The sequence below is a fragment of the Megalobrama amblycephala genome, linkage group LG6 (genome assembly GCF_018812025.1).
Source record: "Megalobrama amblycephala isolate DHTTF-2021 linkage group LG6, ASM1881202v1, whole genome shotgun sequence".
In the NCBI taxonomy this organism is placed as follows: domain Eukaryota; kingdom Metazoa; phylum Chordata; class Actinopteri; order Cypriniformes; family Xenocyprididae; genus Megalobrama; species Megalobrama amblycephala.
In genome coordinates this window covers 31333756-31358705 of record NC_063049.1, presented here as the reverse complement: position 1 = coordinate 31358705, position 24950 = coordinate 31333756, and the positions used below count along the sequence as shown (strand labels likewise).

Here is a 24950-nt window from a genome sequence, read left to right as displayed (position 1 = left end):
CAAAAGACTCAAACAAAAAGAAAAACAGCACCAGACACAAACATCATCTCCAACTCATCTGTACACACTATAGCCAAGGCTTAGAGTTTTCGAACACTTAGTTACCACATTAAGACTTCTAGTTGGGTAGAAAGAAACAGTTTGGACACACTGAGATGAGGACGAAATAACAGTTGATTTAGAGTTGTTTTTGAGGGAGGTGGAAGATGGTTGTGTTTACATCACGCCCTGTGAACATCAAAAAGTTACGCAGATGGCACCAGTGTGGCCGGGCCATACGAGTCTTACGGTGTGCTGTTGTTGGCCTGTCACTTCCCCTGGCAAAAGCTGCTGTGTCGAGGACGGGTTCCGGCCAGCGTCCTCTTCAGATACCACCTCGTGCTTCGTTAAGTGACACTATTTTGAAATGGCAGTTAATATTGCATACTGTTCCAACAAATTATGCATCTCTAGCTGTATACATTTAACATTTGTGGTAATTTGCTATTCATCATTAAACTGGATTTGATAAAGCAAGTGCTTTAGTTCTGCAAATTAATAGAAATTCTTAAAAAAAAAAAAATAAAATAAAATAAAAAAATGTCTATCATGAAATCAAGCGTAAATATAATGAAACTTAAATTTATGCATAAATTTGCATAAAAAACCAACAACAAAAAAACTGGAAATAAAAATGTCGAAAACTCAAAGCCCTACCTATAGTTAAACATGGCTATTTAGCACTCAAAACATTTATAGATTAGCAAAAACTCTTCAAAATCCTTTACACAATTACTTTCCAAAAGTTAAATGTTTGATGTGTGCCAGCCCATCATTATACAGTCATGGTGTTATTTCAGTGCTGATTTTGGAAGAAAAAAGTTTGAATTATTAAACTCTCCCCATTATAAACCAACAAAATCAGTATTTACTGAAAGGGGTTCTGTATAAGGCAACCATGAAAAAATGTATACAAATGTAAATATTAAAAAGTCAGACTAACTAAAAAAAACTAAATATACTGGCACTAATTTTTCAGGCAATGAGGGGTGGCATGAGCCAACACATACCTCCTCTGGGCACAATTCGCAGGCCTTGGCTAAAGTCATACGAGCACTGTGGGAGCGCTCCAGGAAGTATCCGTTGGAAGTCTCATTGCTCTGGACAGGAGGGGACCAGTTGTTATACGTGTACTGGGTATTGCCAGTGTACGGTCTTCGTTCCAGCTCGTCACCGAGCCACTCCACTGCCCATGTCCACTTCCTCTTTAGATCACCATTACTCTGGAACAGGCAAAACAAGCAGTTTTTGCATGTTCAAAACCATAAAAGAAACCCATCCAAGTACACAGTCTTTTATTCTTATGCTGTTGTTCTCACCTGCAGAATCTGATAGGCCACTGAGCAGTTGCTAAAAAGAGCCACCATGCATTTGATACACTGATAAGCTCTCTTTTGGTAGTGGTTTTTGGAGCGCTGAATGGTGTCAAAAAGCCCATCACGATCATCAGGGATTCCCTTCAGCACATTGTGGATCCTAACAAACCATAAAGAAAAAGAGCAGGGAAAGACATTATAATGTGATTATGATGTGCTGAATTTCATTAACCCATGGATGTCAAAAGGTCAAGATGCCTATTGAAGGACTTTAAAGGTTGAAAGACTTCTGTAGATATTTTGGACCATATATGACATCTGATAAATGGTTGAAATCCAACTGTTAACTTGGATTTACGCTACTAGCATAAGCTAGGCTACTAGCCGAAACTTTAGTAAATAAATTGGCTATGCTTAAGAGAGTGAGCAGTTGTTCTCCTTTAAGATAAATCCAACTGTTAACATGCATGTTATATTCTGACCATGTATGAAAAACACTCATCTTGTATGATATTTATTTATTTGGAAATAATGTTATATTGTAGAAAACAGAAAGGGGGCAATAGACTGGAAACACATTTTTCCATACTCTTCCCTCCTCCTCCATACTTAATAGACCTTGAAATGACCAAAATCAAATTCTATACTTTTTCCATATTGCATAGAAAACCCAATTTTCTTGTAAGTTGATTTATATAAAAGGCAACTGCTAAATATGAAATAACAGTGGAAAGCAGACTGACCTGTGAGTCTGCCATGAGTCCTCAATAAACAAGATCTGGAGAAGCAAGTCCAGGTAAGGCCTTAACTCATACGTGTATGAATATGCCACCTACACAAAAAACACATTGACGTTAATTAGCATCTTCAAAACAAACATTTTGAATCTACTCAACTCAAAAGGCTAACAAAGGTAAAACCATAAAAACCAGTAAAATAACTAAGGCATGCTTTCAACACTTATCAAAACATGAGTATTGAATTGATGAACTAATTCACTAAAACAGCTATTATACCTTGCTTGCTTGTGAGTTGCTGATCTCACTCACCTGCCACAGTAGTTCACTAAGCACAGTGGAAGAAAACTGAGGGTTCTCCCAACAGCAGAATCTTAGCAGTTTGATAGTGTCCTCTGAGTTACTGCAGTCCTCAATAATCTTCTTTACATAACTGGTGCGCACAAACAGAATGTCCACAACCAGCTGCTGCAGAGGCATGATGGGAGCAGTGATATTGGGGTCTCCATATGGGTTCGGCAAGGGAGGGTTACCTAAAAATATTAAGATGTGGAAATGTCAGCTCATATCCTGGCTGGTGGTCTGGGCAGAATTGGAGAAAAATGTTCTTTGTGCATGCAAATACTTAAATCAGTGTCAACAGATTAAACTACTCTAAATGGTGGCAAAACCATGTATTTGATATTGGCATGACAATAAAAGACAAATAATGGTGCAGATCTGCTTGATTCTCTGTAAATGCCCTCAGCTCCAAGCAATGCCAACCTGGCACTCATGCCTGGAGATGGCTTTGTGTCAGACAGGAAGTCCTGAGCAAGGATGTGCATCTTCATTGGGCAATGGGTACCGAAACTACACGTGAAAGCCTACAGATCATTTTATCAGATTACAAACATTTGGCAGCAAGGTATAGAACTTCTCACCGTTAATTGATGACTGCATACGTGATGTCACATCACAGCAGCGAACCAGCTGTGACACGACAGAATAGAGCTTTCCCAGCTCAGCATACTGGTACTTAATTGGAGGGCCCGGACCCTCATCGAGGGCCACAAGCATGAAGGTGGCTGGTACCCCAAGCTTTAACAGCTGTGTCTTCTCTGCCAAGCCTAAGTGAATGAAATGAGGAGTGAGACAGGAGAGCACTGTAGCATTTAAGTCTGCATGGATGAAGACCTTAAGGCTGGCTATTGGTCCTTACCAAGGTTGGCATACATGACGAAAAGGTTGAAGTACTGCTGCAGGTGACGGCCATGCTCAGACACTTCCCTTCTCAGCAGATTAAGTACAGCACGGAATAAGTGCTCACTTAGACTCAAATTATCACAGGCCTGAGACAAAAGGGGGAAAAAAAAAACGTAAATGTAAAAAACCTATGGACTGAGTTCCATGCACAGCAAATATTTCCAGATTTTCCATGAATGCAGGATGCCTGTATAGACTGAAATATGCTAACTAGACTGAAAAGACATACCTGACTTGAAGGTCCAGGTGAGGCAATGGGTGACGGGCAGGGTCCATCTTGCAATGAGAAATGTGCAATGAATACGATGAGTTTGGAAAAAGCCCCACGAACCTCTGCACTGGGGCACTCAAGCAGGTACTCCGAGAAGCGGTTTGGATATGCAAAGAGGACGTTGTGTGCAAACCAGTAACGCACATTCTTACTGTGTCGCAGCAAGATGCACAGTGCATCATACCTGAAACCAGAAAAACAAGGATCAACAAACTGTTGAAGAACACTTGCAAATGTGCCTGATACAAACACACACACACACACACACACACACACACACACACACACACACACACACACACACACACACACACACACACACACGCTTACCAATCACTAGCAGGGCCACGAACTACTTTCTTGGTGTGGAATCCAGTACTGAAGAGAAATCTAGCAGCAAGCTGTATACTAATCATAGCCATTTCTTCTGCTTCAGGCAAAAGGTGGTCTTGACCTAAAAGCCACAAAATTCAAATACAGATGGATGAGAACAAAATACTGAATCTAATGCCAAATTTACACTGCATTGAAGTGGAAGCACAAACATGCTTCTGTAAGTGGCATTTAGGTGCCACAGACTTTACACAGACTGTTTAATGCTGCTCAGAGTGGCATAAGTGTATTTGCACTGTGATTACAAGTGTATACTTCGATACAGGAGTTTCAGAGCAGGCATAATTTAGTTTTGACTTTTATGCAGCATTGTTTTTTGTGTCTGCTCAAAATAAATCACATCTTGCAGTGTAGCCTTAACTCTCAAATATTCTGCACAAGCAACAATGGGAGACTGTTGTATATGTCAGAGAAATGTACAACAGAGAAAACTGCATTTTAATGAGAAAAAAAAAAAAAAAAACACATTTGAAGAGCTGCTGCTATACTGTACTTCAAAACCCAAATTGTCAAAATTACATAGAGGCTATACAGCATATAGTTTCATGTGGGCATCATCAAAAACTTCTTTTAAAAAAAAACATCTTTATCGTTAAATGTAATTTAAATAAACAAATATTTGAATATTGCTTTTTTTTATGAGCAAAATATTATATCAAATACAATATGATTTTGAAAATTTGCCCATCCCTAGCACATACATACACTATCGTTCAAAAGTCTTGGGAAAATAAGATTTTTTCTTTTCTTTGAAAGCATTAAATTGCTAAAGTGACACCCCTAATTTCATCTACAACAGAAGAGAACAGAGCAAGGTCGATGGCTGGATTTACCTGGCGGTGAGTTCAAGTACACACTGTTACAGGTCAGCAGTTTCCTGATGAACTGGAAGTACTCCAAGCTGTACTGCATACGGTTGTGCATAAACTGCACATTCTGTTTGCGCACACTGCGTTCGATAGCAGAGGGCATCTTCACTTGGTGAGGTTTGCTGGTCACTGTGAGCTCAGTGATGTATTTAACCAGCTCACTGTCCTTGTCTAATGTGTCCATTCGCTCATAAAAAAGGATGTAGGCATTCCACCAGCGCTTCTGTCGCCTGTAGGACATGCGTTTCATCATGTGGTCAAAGACCTCACCCATGTACTCTCCACCAAAGCACTGGTTCTTCATCTCCTCGTCATCGTCCATTTTGCACTCTGTGACATCACCGTCGTCGAACTTGTACCAACGGTTCCTTTCTCCCTCACCACCACTGCCATTCCTCTGAATGATGTAGGAGTAATAATGGCCTCCACTAGCCTGGCCTGAGTGGACCAGCACTCCCACCAAACGATAACGAGAGCTGCAGGGGGGTTCCGGCTCTGAAGGCTCATTCTGCTGGATCACCTGGTGCCATAAAGAACAACTTAAACTGTAGTCAGGTAAAAAATAATTCATAAATCACATTTATTTGAATTAGACATAGCTTGAAGACCAAAAAAAGACCATGTTGGTTGGTGTAATACCTGGTTTTCTGGGTGCACATCAGACCCCTCCAGCTTAGCTACTCCAGCTACTGTATAGGGCTCCATGTCTAACTCCCGTGGGAACTCAAAGTAGTCATTGAACTTAATGGCACACTCTCGTTCCCAGTCATAATCGAAGCGTTTTAGCTGGATGGCCAGCACTGGAGGAAGCTTCTTAATTAGTAAACGCTTCACTGTGTCCACCTGCCACGAAGACACATCACCACCTTGAGCTTAATATGGCGTTTTCTTAAAATCAACAATAAAGGACATCATAAAGATGATTTAAAACTGAACACACACCTTCTTGTTGCATTTTTCACAGTGGTAGGCATTTGCACCCTCAAGCAAGTCTCCTTTCACATACTGCTCCATAGAGTCAAGGAGATTTTGATGGTTTCTGATATCTACATTCAACGTCGTAAACGATTCCTCACATTCATATCTGAAAAGACAGTATGGAGTGTTTCATTGGGACACAAAGAATCTAGTAAGGGGGGAAAAAAAGAAGAAAAAAAAAAGTCGTAACAAATCACAGTATTAGATTTCTGATGTACCTGTGAGGACAGCCCTGACATATTTTCTGGTCAGCAAAAGAGCCACCCAGTACTTTGCTCAGCATGGCAGGGTGACCCAATGCTTTCAAAGCCTCATCTAAACTGTCCACCAGTGAGTTGAAAAACTCCAGAGCATCATGCTGTTCCCTCAGATTGACTGGCTCACCCCACAACCTGTAGAGAAAAGAGATGAGTCTTAGTCTCTGTAGTCTTAAAATAAAGGATGGTTGTATAAAAGAGAGGGAGAGCTTACCGAAACTGCTTCCAGAAACCCCTAGGGACGTAGTATTGCAACCTGGAGGCAGCCAAGTGTCCAAAGATGACCTGCAACTGCCGAAGAACCCCAATGTTGTATTCCTTCCTGTCCTCTGACTTACTGAGAGAAGGTTTGTCTTCAAACTGGTGCTGATAGCCAAACACCTCATCCCGGGGATCCACATTACTCTGCAAAATTAAAGCAAGATTTTCAGTAAATTGAACTAAATTCTATTGCATAATGATTTAAAAACATCTTTTGTAAAAATGCCCTCAGCTCCAGGGAATGTCCACATGGCATATACACCCAGGAGATGGCTACATTTGTCAGTCAGTTGGTAATGAGAAAGGATGATGATCATCATTGGGCAGTTCCACAATTAACAAGTACAAATGTAATTTAATTTTAATGACATAAACATACAATAGGACCTGAAGACATAATCTCTCATGGAGCAGTCCACTAAAGTGTGTTTCCAGAACAACAAGTGAAAGATGTTAGCGCTCTCTGGATTATTAAAGCATACACACCTGAGCTTAATTATAATGGGAAATGAGAAGCCACAACCCTCCACCTGAGCTGTTCCCAAGGCAATATGAATCCCAATTTTATTCACCATCATTTTGACAGGTATTAATGGTTCATAAAAATTTCTATGGTTAAAAACGCAATGAAATTTTGAAAAGTGTTGTTGCGATGTTTGTTGTTCAGTGTTGTCATTGTCAACTAAAACCATTAACAATATTAATGAAAATAAAAAGTATTAGATTTATGTTAAAGTATGTTGAAGTGTTTAAGTACTAAGAGTCTGTTTACACGACACTGTTTTCAACTAAAAACATAAAAATGTATTTATTTTTTTTTTTTTAGGCGTTTTGGCCATTCATTTACACGACAATGGCGTTTTGGGGGCCTGAAAACGCAAACTTTTGAAAACGGGTTTCAAAGTGCAAGTACTTGAAAATGATACCGTTATCTCTATGTAAACTACAAAAATGTGAAATTGAGAAAACGGTCACGTGCGCATCCGTATTACACATTTAATCTATAGGTGTGTAGTGTTTCTTTACAAAGCGGCATCGCCATTTTTACAGATCCAGCTTTTTGGTCGTTTTTGGGGATCCGTGTGAACGGGGAATGTTTTGACAATGGTGCTGTCTCTATGCAAAAAAAAATACAAAGGAAAAACTTTTCCGTTTTTAGCACATCGCTGTCATTTAAACGTACCCTTAGATTATTTAAAGTGAAATAGAAAAACCAGTGGTATGCAGTGTTCTGAAAAGTTTTTTTTTTCTCCATAAATCAAATGTAAATTCATGACCCAGTTACATTTAATGTCACATTTCCTGGTTAAATGAACCTTACAATAAAGGTTCAGTGCGTAAATTTTAGCGGCATCTAGCGGTGAGGTTGCAAATTGAAACCAACGGCTCAGTCCATCGCTCACCCCTCCCTTTCGAATCACATAAAGAAGCTAACGTGGCTGACACAGGACAAAGATGTTGTTGTCTGAGACAGCAGAGAGTGTCCAGTCAAGCAATGAGGTTTCTGTAGAGCAGTTTGTCCATTTAGGGCTATTGTAGAAACATGGCGGCGCAAAATGTCGACTTCCATGTAAGGGGACCTAGATAGAAATGGCTCATTCTAAGGTAATAAAAACATAATGGTTCATTATGTAAGGTCTTTATACACCACTGAAAACAGTTATGTATATTATATTGCATTTCAAGAAACTAAATACAATTTACAGTTTTTACATTAAGAGTGTAATTAATGTTTAAGTATAACATTTTTAATTTCTTACAAAATAACCAAAGGCAGTAACAATTTAAATATATTTTATTTCTAAACTGATGTTGTTTTTATAAGTCAACTTATTTTCTGATCATCAGTCATCAAGCTCATTAAACACTGGTCATAGACAAAAAATTACCTTTAATTTCATCAAGCTGATTGCTCACTAAAGAAAACCACAGTTATCATCTTTTCAGACCATTTCAAGTTTGATTTTGAAGCGGTGATATCTGTTTACTTACTTTTTAATTAGTCTTCCCATTAACACCATCAATTTGTTCATTCAGAACGATTCGCAAAACACACGAAAACAAGAGGTGGGATTTATTGCACGAACCAATTATATCCAATCATGATCAATTATATCCAATCATAGCGTGATGGAGGCATTGCCTCCTCTCACTTGACTTTCCTCCTATTCTTTCTCAATTACCCCCCACTAATCCCACTGCAAGCTTTAGAGGACCCGTTAACTCAATGAGCTAACTCAAAGACAAAAAAAGCACATACAATTACTGAAATAGAAATTAAATTGAAAACTGTGAACCATACTCTGACCATCTCTAGAGATATTTGTTTTGCATTTTAGGGGTCTAAGTTTGTTCAAAGTATTCACATATGGGCTAAAATTCTCATTAACTTGACTGAGACTGCTGAAATGAACCATGTCAGGCAGTACCTCATTATCTTGCTTCTCGTCTCCAGACATATCATCATCTACTTCGCTGCCTGTGCCTTCGATGGCCAGGATGCCATTCCTGATGGGGGGAATCATGTAAAGCTGCTGGATAACAGAGTTCATGTAGCAAGTTGCACCTGCATTTTTCAGACCCACAAACCCTTTGGTGGGTCGTGGCCCAACTGGTGGCAAATATTCCCATTCAGTAAGTGGTTCACAACCTGAAGGTACATAAAAAAAAACAAGTAAATAACTGCATATATGATGTGGTTGACTGCATTGTTTCTAGAAATCAGAATCCGCTAAACTTCTTTCTAATGTTTGCTCACACACCTAAATAGTACATATCAGTTAGTGTGTCCACAATCTGCTTGAGATTTCGCACACATCCGACGGCAAGTGCAACCAGCAGTTCAAAGCCAGCATTGATGGTGGCTGGGGTGCTACACACAGGTATGGCCTGTTCAGTAGGGAATTCTCCACTCTTCATGTATTGCAGGTACACATTAGATGCTGGGAACAGGAAGTCATCCATTAACTCCTAATAAGAGTTCATATAAAGAAAAGGAAGATCAATTAGTTTGACATGACAATGCAGTCACAAACAGGTAAAAATGTCATTTAGTAAAAATGGCCAAGGAGATTACCTTGATGAGACTAGCACCTCCTTTTTCACAGCCAATGTAGAACTTCTTCTCCGGGGTCTGGAAAGCCAGTAGCTCTTTTGTGACACCAATATGACCTTCCAAAATGGTCTCCTCAACCCCAGGATCCCCAGTCCTCTTCACTTCATCCTAAAATTAAAGAGAGGCAAGACTCAGTTGACTAAAGTTCACTTTGTTTTCATTCCAAAAAGAAGTTTTATGTAAATGAACATACCCGGATTCGCTTTAACCAATCAATTTCATTGTTTAAGAGAACTTCTGCATTTGGAAGATTAATGTTGCTGTTATATGCATAGTTGAGTAAGTGCCTTAGAAGAGTGAAGTAATCAGCAGCGTGCTTTGCCCGCTCTTTTGCAGTGCTCTGGAACAAAAAAGGATACAGAGAAATATAAATCATGAGATGTTCTGAATTAGCAAAACAAGGAAACATTTTAATCTTCCAGCTTTGTCCCAGAGAATTATGCAAGACACTTACACCTAAAACTGTGAAGAGGAGGGTAATGAAGAACAGAAGAGGCCTATGGCCCATACAACATCGGGTTGCCATGAGGAAGAACTGCTCTTGGGACATTTGACGAACGGACCTAGGAGCAAATATCAGTATGTATTAGCAATGAATTTTACAACATTTGTTTTTTCTCTAAACCATATTTTTATTTAACCATATATAAACCATATTTCACTTTATCATATTTGATAAAATTACAGAAATCAGTTTGAAAATTTTCCAAATCTGGTTACAAAAATTACAAAATTTTAATTTGAAGTTCAAAATCTGAATTCCTCACTGAGCATTGGCAAACTTTACTTCTTTGGTTTCATAGTTCATTTTCTTGACATTACGTAAATAAGTAGCATTAATTAATCATTACTAATAATAAGCATTTATAAATTAAAAAAAAAAAAAAAAAAAAAATATATATATATATATATATATATATATATATATATATATATATATATATATATATATATATATATATATATATATATATATATATATATATATATATATATATAAATAAAAATACTAAAACAAGCATACTTATGTCTACGATAACTCACTTGCTCTGGCAGTGCAGCAGCAGATCTATTATGAAGGTTTGCCAGGCCTTTTCTTTGCTAAGTGCATCTAGTGCAGTGGGCATAAGGGCGAAACAAAGGGTCATGACTTCCAGAGCTTCACAGCACACCTGCTCGTCTTCTGCATCCGGCTCATTGCCAGCATTGGTCTGCGGGAGATCACACATAACAGGTGTAAATATTGAGTCTGATTCTTATCAGTCAATCACACATTGGGTTTTTTCCAATATAGGTAAGAATTAGAACCTTCTCATAGATCTTGCTGATCTCCTCATTAGAACTGAAGACATGCTGAACAGAGCCGCAGCCAGAAGCCCAGACTATCTTCTGAACTGCTCGAATGACACAGATATCTGGGATATACTTGGAGGCCTGGAAGAAGTTCTAGGTACAGGAATAGGAAGACAAACTATGACAACTGAGCCTTAAACATGAGGCATTTCCCTTGTACATGTCTTTTGTCACATTCAAAGAAAAGGAGAGGTATTAACAAAACACTATGCAACAAAGATCAATAGTACATCTGCCTATTCAGTGATTCCTTTTGATCATAAAATACATTACAGATATTTTTGCCAAGACAGTTGAGAACAATCATTTGAATGGAATGCAAATAAACCAGTTTCTGCAGGCTAAGGTTGTGTGTAGTTGTATAACATACCTCATCTGAGATCTGCTGGGCAAGACGGATTGCCACATTCCGCAGCATGCATTCGGCGGAGGGGTTGGGGATATTCTGCAGGGCGTTCTGTAGCACTAGAGCTTGGTCATGTGTAGTCTGGTTTATCTACGAATGAATAAAGAAAGAATGGCGTTTTGTTTTTTAAAGAAATCACTTATAAATCACCAAGACTGCATTTATTTAATCAAAAATACAGTTAAAAAAAAAGTACTACTGTGAAGTATTATTACAAGTTAAAATAACTGTTCTTTTTTAATATATTTTAAAATTTAATTTATTTATGTAATGTCAAAGCTGAATTTTCAGCAGCCATTACTCCAGTCTTCAGTGTAATATGTATATTTTAATATGATGATTTGGTTCTCAAGTAACACTTCTTATTACTATCAATGTTTTTGTAATATGCTTAATATTTCATCTTAAGAAATAAAAACTTCTGTAACATTATGTTTACATGCAACAAATTCTACCGAACATCAGATATTTTCATGTCCTAAAACAATGACTTCATATCTCGAATCATGTTTTTTTTAAATGGGTCCTTCACCGCTGGAAAAATGGGCTTTCAATAAAACTTGGCTGCCTATACAGTAGAAAGGCACATTTTTGTGTTTAAAATTGGTGCTACCTGACTAAAGACAACAACAACAACAAGTGCTGTCGTTCCTTTTGCCAAATAGATAGGAAAACTTCAACACCCATAATGCACTGGCCATGCTGCCATCCAATGCCACTCCCACCAGTCTGCTATGGATATGCTTTGCAGAGTCAAATATCACCTTCCTTTAGTAAGAAACACTTCTTAGCAAACTTTTAGTCAAAATCGTATCGACTTGTATTGTTCTCAAATGCAAGAATTCAAACAGCAAATGTTTAGCAGGAGTGACTTTCTGTTTCCAGTGAAGGATCCAGTGTGCTGTAGGCAGTGGCTAAAGGCTGCAAAGAATTGTAAATATGGAGAGAACTCCACAACGGAAAATCTGAAAAACCTGTGTTTGTGGTCAACATTTCAAATTGGATGACCATAAACAGTGTTTTAGATGAAACGAAGGGGAAAAACTGAAAGAAAGAAAAAAAACCTGACTTTCTTTCAGTTCCACCCAACCCCCCAAAGCAAAACGGCGGCGCGTACAGGTAAGAAAGCCGTTGCCATAGTGTTCCATTTTTACCATAATGCTGTTTGAAGAGTAGATATAGTAGTACGATACAATTTTCAGTGATAAACCTACCCTTACAATAACTGTTAATAACCCTCTGTCAATTCGGCTGTCCATGGATGGTCATACAAAAATGCGGAAGTATAATCTGTAGTTTTCACAAAAGCCCTAGCTGTCAAAACAATAAATGTGAATTACTCAGTCCAGGTAAGACAGAGAACAAATAAACATTGTTTACTTGCATATACTACCGACATTGTAACAATACAAAGCGGGTTACACTTCAACTAAAGAATTTATGGAAGTTTAAGAGAAAATTGCATGATTCAAGCACACCTGACTTCCTTCTTTCTCATGGTTAATAATAAGCCCTCATGTAAATGCTTCTGGAGTCGGAGTGAGTGTTCCTCACAAGACACTGTACACCCTTGACATTTGTGGACGTACATAGGCCAAGCCAGCCTGTTTCTAATATGATTGATGAATGTCAGGGAGGCCGAAAGGTTATAGTCTAGATATAACCTAAATGCTCAGTACTGAACCTATAAAATCCACTGAATCAACACCACTCAGTAGGAAACACTTCACTTACTTGCAGTGTTTCCAACAGAATTTTGTTTTTGCAGTAAAACTTTACCGCCCCGTTCCCCCATAATTGATCCTAACTACATACTAGGGCCATGCCAAGTGCACTTTTATGAGATGTGGTACTGGACAAAAGAGTAAAACAAAGCGCACAAGTGACCGCAGGTTCACTCTCTCCCCCTGTGACACCAAGTCTCTCTCTCTCTCTCATGTTTCCTACAGTTTTAAAGTCCAAATACTAACATGTGTTCCTTATAATAATTGCAAGATTAAAACAAGATTATAAAGGTTTTTTTTTTATGAAACCTAATGTGTAAATATTGTTCTTTTTTCTGTAAAGTAATAGTCACTGAAGGTATTGTGCTTATACTTCTGCAACACCTTCCTTAAAAGGAACAGTTAGGAGCTCAAGAGAGGGCAACTTACAGGAGATACAGGGATAGTCCCCTCCACCACAGGCTGGCAGGCCTCCGCCACAGACTTCACATGGCCAAAGCCTACAGCTGTAAGCAGCAGTTTGGCTATTTTTAGTGCGTTGAGATAAGCTCCCCGCCGGGTCTCCATGTCAGCATTTGGCAGGAAGTTATTTCTGGTGAGCATGCTCAAAACAAGTGGCAGGCCACCACTCTTCAAGAAGTTGTACTGGAAGTCACTAGCATCCTCGCCCAATGTCCCACTGGCAGGCATGAGCAAGGCGTACACCACCTGAGGTACACAGAGACATTGTGCATATCAAAGACTGATGCCACACACACACACACACACACACACACACACACACATACACACACACAAAAAACAAGGCTTTTGGGCAGTGCTGTTATTGCAACTAATACTAAAACTATAAAATACAGTTATTGTTAAAATAAAATATTAACATTAGATAAAAAAAGTGCCTTGGTAAGTAACTGAAAAAAGTTCTAAAATTACTAAAACTGAATTAAAAAGTAAATAAATAAATATATACATTTAAAAAAAAAATCTTATTTTCCTTACTTTTTTGTCCCCTTTTATGTTACCTTCTTTTTTAGTATACTTGGTGTGTATAACTGGGTTTGTCTAACATTTTGTGTCATTTGTATTATATGCATACAACAACTTCTTGTGTCTATATAACTTATTATTGCTATTTGATTGTCCTGAGATGACTCCTTGGAATTTTGTTTAATTTAATTAATTAATTAAAGCATGCATCAAAAGTACTAAAACTTACACTAAAATTAAAATAAAATCTGAAAATCTAAAACGAAAGTGTGTGTCTATACTTGGATAGTTTCATAAAATATTAGCCACTTTTCCACTGTCAGGCCAAACCGTTCTCTTTGCCTTATTCCATTCTGTGCCGATCCGACCCAGCCGCTATGAATTTGGTTTCATTTTCCACTGAGGGGATGATAACAGAGCTCTTCGTAATAGTTTACAGATGCAAGAGTTTACAGACATATGAGATGTAAATAGCGACCGCGTTTACTTCACTAAAATACCACGCTTGGCCAGCTAAAGAGGTAGCCAGACAACAGACAAGAGTGAATGGCGGCATCACTACACACATTCTACCATTCTATCAGAGAATTCCAGATTGATATATAACTGGAATTATTCCCTACCATTCTTAGAACTGTTTGGCCCGATGGTGGAAGAGTGACTATTGTCATATTAAAAACCAAACAAACCTCTATCAAGTAAAGCACTTGAGATGGTGACGGCCCAAAGAAACGTGAGTCCAACGTAGGGCTAAGGCTGTTTTCGCCAAGTTTGGCATGATCCAGACAAATGGCTCTCAGGTTTTCCACCGTGGTGTTATCTGGAAAGCAGAAAGAGTAATGAATAGAGACGGCAGATCGGTACAGCTAGTCATCTCAAGCAGACATCTAATGAAGCATATAGAGGCACCTGGAGGCATGAGCTTCATTAAAACACGAGCTCCATCCCGTAGGAGAGGCATGTTGAGATTACAGCCCAGGTCTGCAACTTGCCAGAGGAAAGAGATGTAGCGCAGGTGCAGCGACATTATCTGAGACAATAAAAATCAGAGGTTACAATTAAAATTGCCCAACACAAAACATTAAAGACAGTTATAATAAATGCAATGATAAATATAAATACTGAATGCAACCATTACCATTTCTGCAACACTTCCAATACACCTATTACAAGGACAATCCCCTAGAGCAACGGTGTTAAGTTTCTTGCTCAAGGGCATAGCAAAGGGATGTTTACACCCTACAATATACACTTTAATATAACGTATACTGGAATAAATGATGACCAGGGGAGAAGGGATCTGCGATATTGGTGCTGGGTAAAGCTTGATCAATATTCAATTCTTCAAAATGGCTTAAGTGTAATTTTTTTCCAATTACATTAATCATAACTTTAATCAAACAGCCACTGTTGCCAAGTAGATTCAAAATGTTAAAAATAAAAGTAGAACATAAAAATTACCAAGTGATTGAATTGAATTGTGGATTCTGACATATGTGCCTCTAAGGTCCAAAGTTGCAGGACAAACAATCCGTTTGCTCAGGAAAAAAAAAAAAAAAAAAGAGCACCGACCAGTTATGATTTTTTTTTTTTACACTTTTTTTGTATTGTTATTGTACATTTAGTTTAGAAATATCATGCGAATTGCATGACATTTATTTTTATATATATTTTAATAACTTCTGACTGTCCAAGTCAACTTGATACTTTGGATGATAAAATGTGTGAAGAGGAAACGCGTTCCTTTTTGCACCTTGTTAGTAACCAGTCATTTAAGTCACTGTCTGGTCTTAAGTGAATGTAAAGTCCACATATTCTGCAGACAAGCACCAGGGGCAGATATACACAAGTTGTCAACACAGTTTCTGACCATAGATGAACTCCATTTTCAATGTGTAAACATTACCCTAACACAATAGACAATTCAGCTCAATTATGTGCCTGAATGGCATGATGCTCACCACTCCCGGAAGACAGCTCTCCACTTCAGGGTTTGGCCCATCACTATAGTGATTGCCATGGTTCCCAGGGGAGCCAGTGGAGGAGTCTGAGGAGCTGTCTGGACTGGAAGGCATATTGGCGCTGACCTGGGTGAGCTTTGCTGTGATGAGCTGGTAGAGAGAGAGAAAGAAAAAGTACTCCATAAGAACAAATTCTATTCACACATGACCACACATGCTGTTAAACTTAAGGCAAAGGTTGTGTGTGTGAAATTCCCTATTGTGTAAATTGATAAAAACAGCCAAGCAAATGCCTACAGTTTTGTCTTTGAGGTTTAGCTGCCCAATTAGCTTCCTGTCATCTGCTGGGTCTATGATCTCTCCCCCGATGAAAAGTTCAATTTTGGTGTGCGTGCTGTTGGCCTTTATTCGGTTCAGAATGCAGCGTCGCACAGAACCAATTGTGTCATTGGTATGTGACCAAATATCCAGATCATCAACTTGTCGGCCTTGATTTGGGAAACGTACAACTAGCGTAATATGCTTTCCTCTGAAAGCCCTTTAAGGAAAAGAAAACAGTCACAGAGAGAGATTGTTAGAATCTTGCCATCACAGCTAAGCAAAAATAACAATTTAATTGAGTTCATTTATGACGGGGTTGAATGGGTGTACCTAGACATGGGCAGGATGGTCCTCTCCTCATGGTAGTCACTGTCACACTCAGTTATATACTCCCTGAGCACAGTCAATACTCTCACCATGCGGATGGCCTCCTGTCTGGCACAGTTAATGCTGTCTTTATCTCCATCCAGCACACACAGAGTGTCATAGGAGGCTTTGAGGCGGTCAAAGCAAGACTGAATAAAATCCTCATGGATCTCTACCTGCAAACAGTCATGCGACATGCTCAAGAGCAGCCCAACATTTATTACAGCAAGTGATATGCATCTCCACTAAACTATTACCTGATTGGCTTGTAATTTTGGTCCAAGGTTTGTATAAATCTCTTTAAGCAAGTCAATTGCTCGGCTAGCAATATCATCACTTCCTTGAATCACAACCTGTCAATGGGAAAAAAAAAAAAAAAAGAGGACGAGAGATGGTTTGAGCTCAGACAGACATTTAGTGTTTGGCTAAAATTCATTTTGGGCTCATTTAGCTTTGAAATACTAGCATTAATCACCTGTTGATATTACAATAATATATAAAAATCTGATGACAGATTACAAACCCAAACGTTCCATTTAAGGGCTTTTTTCCAACTTTGCTTCTTGCCATTTACAGTACAGTGAAATATTTCAAAATAACCAACAGACTAAAGATGAAGACATTTCAGGCAGGTAATATCCCAGAACAAGCAGCTCTGAACATACCCATGAAGATCCAACAGCTTACCCTCCACAGGTAATCCAGCCCTATCAGCTCCAAATCATCCATCATGTACGCCCGCCGTTTTGCCACTAGTTTGCCCTCCCTGCAGTTGACTGCCTTGAAGAATCGTTCAAAGCATTTCATCCCGTTCTCTGTCAGCAGCGAGGGGTCGAGCTGCAGCACGTTGTTCTCAAAGAAGTCCTTGTTGATGTCGGGGTCAAGGTCGGGCTCGTCCCCCATGAGTTTGGAGTACCATTTGAAGCAGGCCTCCCGATCACACAAGAACACCGCATTCTCTGCCAGACACTTCCAGATCTGCTTAGCCTGAGGTGCGCACAGCCAGAGCTGCCCATCTTTTAGTAAGAACCTGAAGGATGAGGGTATTTAGTGATTTGTTAAGAGTCTTTAGAGAGTCTAAGAACTGTACGTTTTCATAATAGACCCTTTGGGGCAGACCAAATTCATTTGATGACAAAGTTTGATTGGTGTGAAATCTGTTTTCTGAACACAGGTGCACACCAAAAAACTATCTATTCCCTGGTGTACAAAAATCTTTTGCCATTTATGACAAATAATTTGCTTTTTATAGTACAATGGTCTAGTACACAAAGAACATTTCTATGGGCATTTACTTTTGGTAATAAATTCAAAGGGATGGAAAAGCAAATAAAAATGTGAAGTTAAAAAACAAAACAAAAAAATTGTTCCATATCTGGCACCTTCATTACCTAGCTACAGTGATAAACAGCTTAATCTAGTACACACTGTGACACTCTGTGAAAATTAGTACTGCTTGGAGTCCAATAACAATGTGAAAACAGAAAGGGGTGGAATTGAAGTTGGGTTCTGCAATATATGCAGCATATAGGAAGGATGCTTGTGAATTATACATACCTCAAGAAATTAAGCCGTTCCTGGACCTCCTGAACATGACTATACCGACTTCCTGGCCTAACTGTCTGAGGATCAAAGTCTGTGTGCTCTGATAAAACATAAAAGTTAGCGTCAAAAAATGTTTAACATTGTGGGCATAAATCAGAATAAAAACAAATGTTTTAAATTACTTTTAATGAATATTAGTAACTGTCTTTAATATTGTCACAAACCTTTTGAGAACTGCCTCATATTCTCCATGTATGCAGACAGGTTCTCTGCTACAAGAGTGACCAGTGCATGGTTGTGCTGCAATTGGTTGATTAAGTCATGTCGATAGAAGACATGGGGGCTCCGCTGCGTTTGACTAAAGAAAGAAAGAAAAACACATTACTACAGAAAAAACATAACTGAATTAACTTTCCTTCCCATTAATTATTTTTAATATGTCCATTATATTGGAAGTTCTTCACCTAAACTATATGACAACGGGCTTTTTAGGTATATAGAAACAGACTATTTTCTTGTCCCTAACTGAAAGCTTAAATTTACATTAGAGAAGCAATATCCCGAGACGGCATCAAAGCAAAGGCAGAAAAAGAATTTGTCGTCACATAAAACTCATTGCATAAGGTGTTGGAAAGCACTGGAAAATGTGAGTTCAGCCTTCCTCTGCAATTTTATTTTCTCCAATGGACTCACATGTTTAAAGCATCCCAAAGGAAGAGTGCACTAGATCCAAACCTTGTCCAAATACCAAACACAGCAGCACTCTTACTGTAAGAAGCTTTATACACATGAATCTTATCCATGGACACTGATTGGTGATTTGATTAGATGGTGAAGGAGGCACCAAGCAGATTACTGATTTACTGAAATTCAAAAGCAAACTTAAGCTTTAAAATTAGACTAACAATAATAATAATAATAATAATAATAATAAATAATAATAATATTTCCCAAAATTAACTGTCCACTTACCCCTCTAAGCTCTTTAGTAAGTTAATAGGTATTTTCTTTCTGAAAAACAACAGGGATGTGTACGATACATTTGCTACATTTTCATGCTCATCCCAAAATGTGTGGGTGAATTTTATATAAATACTCATTAAATATGAGCAAACAAGACCAAAAATGTCTTTTTGTCCACTTATTTTTGTGCACTAAAACAAGTATCAATGCTATTGATGGTTAAAGTTGGTTGAGACCAGTTGCATTACCTTAAATTCTGGGGGGCTTCTCCAAAGAGGCTACAGATCTCCCGTATTTGCTTCAGTGCAGGAATCACCCATTTGTCATTAGTTCTTAATTCTTCTATGAACCTGTCTATCCACTGCATCTTCTGTGTGTCCCTATCCTACAAAAGAAGAAAAACACTGTTTTTAATTTAACATCCTCAAGTTTACTCACCCTCACACTTGTTCCAAATGACCAAAACATCTTAGAAAATGACTTGTTTTGTTTAGCATGGAAGAAAGAAATTCAGTCAATTTTCCAGTTTTAATTTGAGAGCAAACAACTGAACTAAAGGTTGATCACGGTACCTGGGAGCAGCTATAGTCCAAAATCTTGATATGAGCACTAAGGGCCTGGTCCATGATATCCACAGGAACATCATCACTATGGGCCAGATTCCACAGCAGATTAAGCACTTTGTGAGCCATCACACCATCCTTGTCGTCCTCTGCCAGACGACGAATCAATTCCAGTAACTTCTCTCTCTGCTTTTTACTTGCATTAGTCCAGCTCTCCTACAAAAATAAAAATGATTCCTTTGAGGACAGAGATTCTGTAATCTGTGGGAATGCTAGCAAGGCACACATACAAATGCTGAGTCCAAATGAAATGTCTATAGTGCGTGGTCTCTAGATTAATAACATTTTTTGTATGTATAAAATTGCAATCGCCAGTTCATTATGAATAACCTTGAAGCAGTCGAAGAGATGGTCCAGCTGTTCAGGTGAGAAATCCCACGCCAGCTTTGCAAGGAGATCATGAACGTTCTTGACAATAGCCTCATGTTTCCCAGCCTGAGGATATAAATACCATTATTACAATCACATAACCACAGTTTGCCTCAAAGTCTACTAATAAAGCATACATTTTAGAAGGGCTGCCAAATGTAATGTGTTAACAAATTGTATAATTTCATTATGTTCATGGGTTAATGTTTTGATTGGTAATATTGTAGACACTGTGTGGCTTTGTTCTGGCTTTGTAATGCTCTTAAAAGGTACTTGATGCATTAAAATTGGAAACAATGATTTTAAGGGATTTTTTAAAAAGGGATTTAAAAGCAAATTTAAGAAGAATGTAAGAATGACAAATATACTATGATTGACCATTTTAAACAATATACGTTATCATACAATATACATTAATCACACGGGAACTTGAGACTGCCTCTCACCTGAGCGGCCCAGATGTTGTCCAGGTCCTGAAGCGTTAGGGCCTTCTCTTTGATGACAAATCGCAGGATCTTCTCCAGTTTCTCCACATACTGTGGCTGATGAAGGCTGTCTCTTAGCACAATAGACAAAATGTTGTTCTGCTGAATCCATTCCTGTGGGAAATAAATGCATGTTCATCTAATGTGAAGATACAGATTTGAACCGCAAATTTATTTTGACTGCCTTTAAGCCCTTTACATACCTCAATAACAAGTTTTGTTTGCTTACTATATTCTGTGATAAGAACCAAATAATTTGCCTGACAAGGCTCATAACATTCTCTGGTTCAATCGTTAAGTACTGCAGCGTGACTTACTGCCATGCGCTCTGCCGTCAGCCATTCCTCTTCTTCAGGATTACCATGACGATGTGTGTAGTAGGAAACACTTGAAATCACCTTGTTTACTTCATTTAGTGCATTCATTTTGCCATTAAAAGAAGAAATCTGTAATAACCTGAAACAAAAAAAGGTCAATGATCAAGAACAATCATTTAACATACTGCCTAATGTCTTGAAACTGGTTTTAGCCAATGTTCAGCTCACCTAAGAATCATTTTTAACCTAAATATCTCTAAATTCTTCACGGTTTCCTCTTGTCCTGGTACTCGAGAAGCCAGATTCTTCAAAGATTTGATTATCATAGACAGAGCATCATTTTTGGCTTCGTTCTTTGCTTCCTTTTTCAACTCCTCATCAGTGAGGTTTTCTAGAAACTGGGGAACCATTTCTATGATGGGAAGGAAGTACTTCTTCACCGTGTGCAAAGTGAGAAACTCATAGCACTGTCCAAAAGGCCTGCAAAACAAACAAGTAATCAAACCTTACTCAAATAAATTCCAGCTTTCAAGCAAACTGGTCCAATATGTTTGACTGTTCTTACTTAATGAGTGCAGCGATGATCTGAACATTCAGAGCTTGGCCACTCATGAATCGATCATGCAGAATTTGAAACCCGTTTAAGGTGCCGAATTTGTTTATTAAATCCACCAACCAGCCCTGGAGGAAACAAATAAACAGGAAGTTGTCATTGAAGAGACCATATAAATAGGGCCAAAACAAGATGAAACATTTAAAATTAAAGCTGAAGACAGATTCATAAACAGGTAGTTGATGCATAAAGTGTCCATGGATTTTTATCATCAAGTTAAAATACAGGTTAAAAATGTATAAGAATGCATGTGAAATAAAGTGTATATTTCAGGTACTGTGTGACTTGTCACCACTTCTTTTTAAGTTTCACCATTTCAAAAAACTAATTAAAAAATAAAATCAATAAACTGAAGTTTTCATGAAAGTCCAAAAGATTCATCTTAAATTTCTCCAGTGGCACAAACAGCCTCTCACCTTGGGAGAGCGAGGGTCAGGTGGACGGGCAAACAGCTCATCCTCAGCTAGCTGAACCCCAGCAGGCACCGTCTCAGAGGGCCGAGTACCATTGTAGATGTGGAACTTACAGTGGGGGTTGGTGGCCATTGCCAAGAGTTCTAGCAGAGGGAACCAGTCCTGAGAAAGCTTGGTCACACACAGCTCCACCAGTCGGTGGGCGTTATTAATGATGCACCGCTGTCGAGAGAATGCGACAGAACATGTCAGGCCAGAAATGTACTCCTGGAAGTGTTGAGTATGTTTTGGCTTTAAAACACACTAAAACGCAAATGTAGCTGAAGCACTTTGATTTACAGTGAGTAGGAAGTCTCAAAAAAAATAAAAATAAATCTATATTTGCTGTGCCATTGAGGCTGATCCTAGAGCAGCCACTGTAGAACTAAAACAAGCCTTATACGAGAGTGATGACTCAGTGCTGTGTCCTAATACTGCCTCTGTTTTACTGAAAGGAGCTCTTTGATCAAAGCTTTGGCATTTCAATCAAACAGCCAAATAAGATGAAGGCAACCAAAATAACATTACGTTTCTTCACAGATACCCAAAGAAGTAATCAATTCTTGAGAGGACAGACCTGACAGCCAAACAGTTAGTAAAACCCTTTAATGTGCAAACAAAAAGACGAGATTTGTTTCTGAAATGGGAGGCATGATGAAAATGCCACCATTAAGTAGGTTGCAGGACTTACATGGATCTCAAATTTCCATCCACTAACAGCCTCATCTGTCAGTATTTTCGTAAAGGATATTGTCAAGCCATCTCTGAAAAATCTCTGGCATGCTTCACACTTGACATCAAGTCCTGGAGACAGAAATGAAAGAAAAACCTATCAGAGGCTGACATTTAATGAGGTTGAAGAATTCCTTTGAGAGTAAAAGTGAAAGCTTAAGATGATGCAGATAAAGGTAATAATGCTACTGTTAATGATCATCAAAACAATTAGTGAATAAAGCAAGAATATCAAATGACAAACAAAAGCTAAAAATAAAGTTCTACCTTTTTTACAAAGATCTATAGCAGCTTCAAGAAGAACTTCTAATTCACCCTTTGGCAAAACTGGAACGACCCAGCGAGGTCTGTACATAAAAAAAAAACCAACAACAGCATAATTAATCCACTTGATACATAACTGATAAGACACAGATGTGCAATCTCACTATCGGTGGATAATAGCCTAAATAAAGATCCTTCATATCAACATACTTATCGTTCATCTCCAGTGCTCCTGATTCAATTATAAACACAGTTTGACCAAATCTAGAATAAGAGCTGTAACCTGTTGATCATGTCATCCAGCTTGGCCAGTTCAGTGTGAGGGAAAGCTGGCTCCTCCTCCTCCAGGGGAGTGGGACAGTCCCCCTGACCCTGCTCATCTGGTGGGCTCACTGGGGAGTTCTCGTTGGATGAGTTGGGAGAGGATGTCTGCAATGCAAACAGTTCAGAGGTTGAGGAAGTGCAAGACTCAAATACAAAGATAACATTCTGGGTCATCAACTTGGAGAGCACTATTAAGTGGCCTCATTAAAGTTTGCCACACAGGATGTTATAGATGACGTGAAATCATGTTCGTAGCATTTCTTTTCTGTAATGCTTTGTATTTACTAGTAAAACCATGTAGGGTTGTTGATTTTATCCATCTTGATTTGATTGGACATCAGATAAAAAGTCAAAAAAATTTAGTTACAACATATTGATGGAAGTCATGGACTATGAATAAAAGAAAAATACACACAATTGATTAAAAGTGAAAGTAAACCCCATTTCATGTTTCAAAATTTAATATTCAAAGTATCCTGAAAAAAGTATCAAAGGTTCCACAAAAAATTAAGCAACTGTTTCAATACTGAACTAATAAGAAATGTTTATAGAGCCCCAAATCAGCATATTAGAATGATTTCTAAAGGATCATGTGACACTGAAGACTAAAGCAATGCTTACTTAAAATCAGCTTTGCCATAACACTTAAAATAAATGTTTTTAAAATTGAAATAATATTTCACAAAATTTCTATTTTCACTATTTTCTATTTTCAAAAAAAAAAAAAAAAAAAAAAAAACGACTCAACTTTGGAATGGTTAGCATCAGAGCTGCACGTTTCTGGATAAATTGTTTCTGGACACATTTTTTTTTTTGTTTAAAATAGAGGTCATGAATCTGAATAGACAACTAAACAAAATTACATATAATTTACTAGAGGTTCTGACAAAATCTTAATCATTGCAGTCTATTTAAAGGGGTGATGAACTGAGAAATCAAATTTTCCTTGAGCTTTTGACATAAGAGGTCATCATCCTATAAGAATATCCTGTAAGTTTTAGAGCTGAAAACTTCCTTGTTAGTCCAATAAAGGCTTTTATTGACACCAGACCCAGCAAACAACAGGATTTTCAAAGTGGGGATCCATGATATCAAAGGGCAGCAAGCACCGCCTCTGCAGAAGATCAACGCCTACTTCATCACTGCCTGTTTAGCCCCGCCCACCGATTCACGCATGACATGCAATAGAATAGGTAACCCAAGTAACACAGGCCTACGTGGTGCTAAACCAGATCAAGCTACCAAGCAATAAACATGCTGTTGAGGATTACAAAATATTGTGCAGTGCCTGGACTTGACAGTACTGCAACACGTAAGTAACTGTGTTAATTCTAATGCCTTATCTGATATGTAATGATTCATGTACAGTCAGATGTTCTTTGTCTGTGTATCAGTAAATCAAACCAGTGACTAAACGCTCAACTTGCGTTGTTTCTCTTAGTAGGATGAAAATAATCTTATTTAACGGTGATTAATTTATATAAAGAAAGCGATCAAAGAAAGCTCCCTTTGCAATCGCTGGAGCAGCACAAGCTGGAGCGGTCAATCAAACAGCGTGAGTTTATCGTTTCTGACGTGCAAAACTCCTGTTTTATTCAACGAATCTCTTAGCTATATCGCGTTTGCACTGTTACTGAAGATGAAAGCATTTGTTAGTGTACAGA

At 38.3% G+C, this 24950-nt stretch overlaps 1 protein-coding gene across 7 annotated transcripts in view; it reads right to left on the bottom strand.

Annotated features, from left to right (window-relative positions):
* usp9 (ubiquitin specific peptidase 9) overlaps positions 1–24950 on the bottom strand; it is a 35266-nt gene that overhangs the window by 3301 nt on the left and 7015 nt on the right. For 2 of the 7 annotated variants that reach the window (XM_048193947.1, XM_048193948.1), the window contains exons 3-46: positions 23246–23391; positions 22966–23045; positions 22658–22770; positions 21931–22149; positions 21467–21582; positions 21130–21381; positions 20902–21040; positions 20546–20698; positions 20061–20165; positions 19680–19886; positions 19356–19492; positions 19117–19155; positions 18369–18502; positions 18157–18244; positions 17287–17629; positions 16857–16952; positions 16564–16775; positions 16210–16450; positions 15913–16062; positions 14861–14981; positions 14641–14771; positions 13394–13672; positions 11205–11330; positions 10790–10927; positions 10526–10692; positions 9936–10044; positions 9675–9821; positions 9443–9589; positions 9129–9336; positions 8796–9016; positions 6320–6510; positions 6067–6240; positions 5813–5954; positions 5510–5713; positions 4835–5390; positions 3939–4062; positions 3567–3792; positions 3294–3423; positions 3016–3201; positions 2405–2625; positions 2099–2187; positions 1359–1515; positions 1050–1262; positions 289–396 (exon numbers count right to left, since the gene is read on the bottom strand). In XM_048193947.1, the coding sequence (XP_048049904.1) occupies positions 289–396; positions 1050–1262; positions 1359–1515; positions 2099–2187; positions 2405–2625; positions 3016–3201; positions 3294–3423; positions 3567–3792; positions 3939–4062; positions 4835–5390; positions 5510–5713; positions 5813–5954; positions 6067–6240; positions 6320–6510; positions 8796–9016; positions 9129–9336; positions 9443–9589; positions 9675–9821; positions 9936–10044; positions 10526–10692; positions 10790–10927; positions 11205–11330; positions 13394–13672; positions 14641–14771; positions 14861–14981; positions 15913–16062; positions 16210–16450; positions 16564–16775; positions 16857–16952; positions 17287–17629; positions 18157–18244; positions 18369–18502; positions 19117–19155; positions 19356–19492; positions 19680–19886; positions 20061–20165; positions 20546–20698; positions 20902–21040; positions 21130–21381; positions 21467–21582; positions 21931–22149; positions 22658–22770; positions 22966–23045; positions 23246–23391 (7485 nt within the window). The remainder of the gene's footprint in view (positions 1–288; positions 397–1049; positions 1263–1358; positions 1516–2098; positions 2188–2404; positions 2626–3015; positions 3202–3293; positions 3424–3566; positions 3793–3938; positions 4063–4834; positions 5391–5509; positions 5714–5812; positions 5955–6066; positions 6241–6319; positions 6511–8795; positions 9017–9128; positions 9337–9442; positions 9590–9674; positions 9822–9935; positions 10045–10525; positions 10693–10789; positions 10928–11204; positions 11331–13393; positions 13673–14640; positions 14772–14860; positions 14982–15912; positions 16063–16209; positions 16451–16563; positions 16776–16856; positions 16953–17286; positions 17630–18156; positions 18245–18368; positions 18503–19116; positions 19156–19355; positions 19493–19679; positions 19887–20060; positions 20166–20545; positions 20699–20901; positions 21041–21129; positions 21382–21466; positions 21583–21930; positions 22150–22657; positions 22771–22965; positions 23046–23245; positions 23392–24950) is intronic. The other 5 variants (XM_048193951.1, XM_048193950.1, XM_048193952.1 and 2 more) reach the window with 3 other exon arrangements.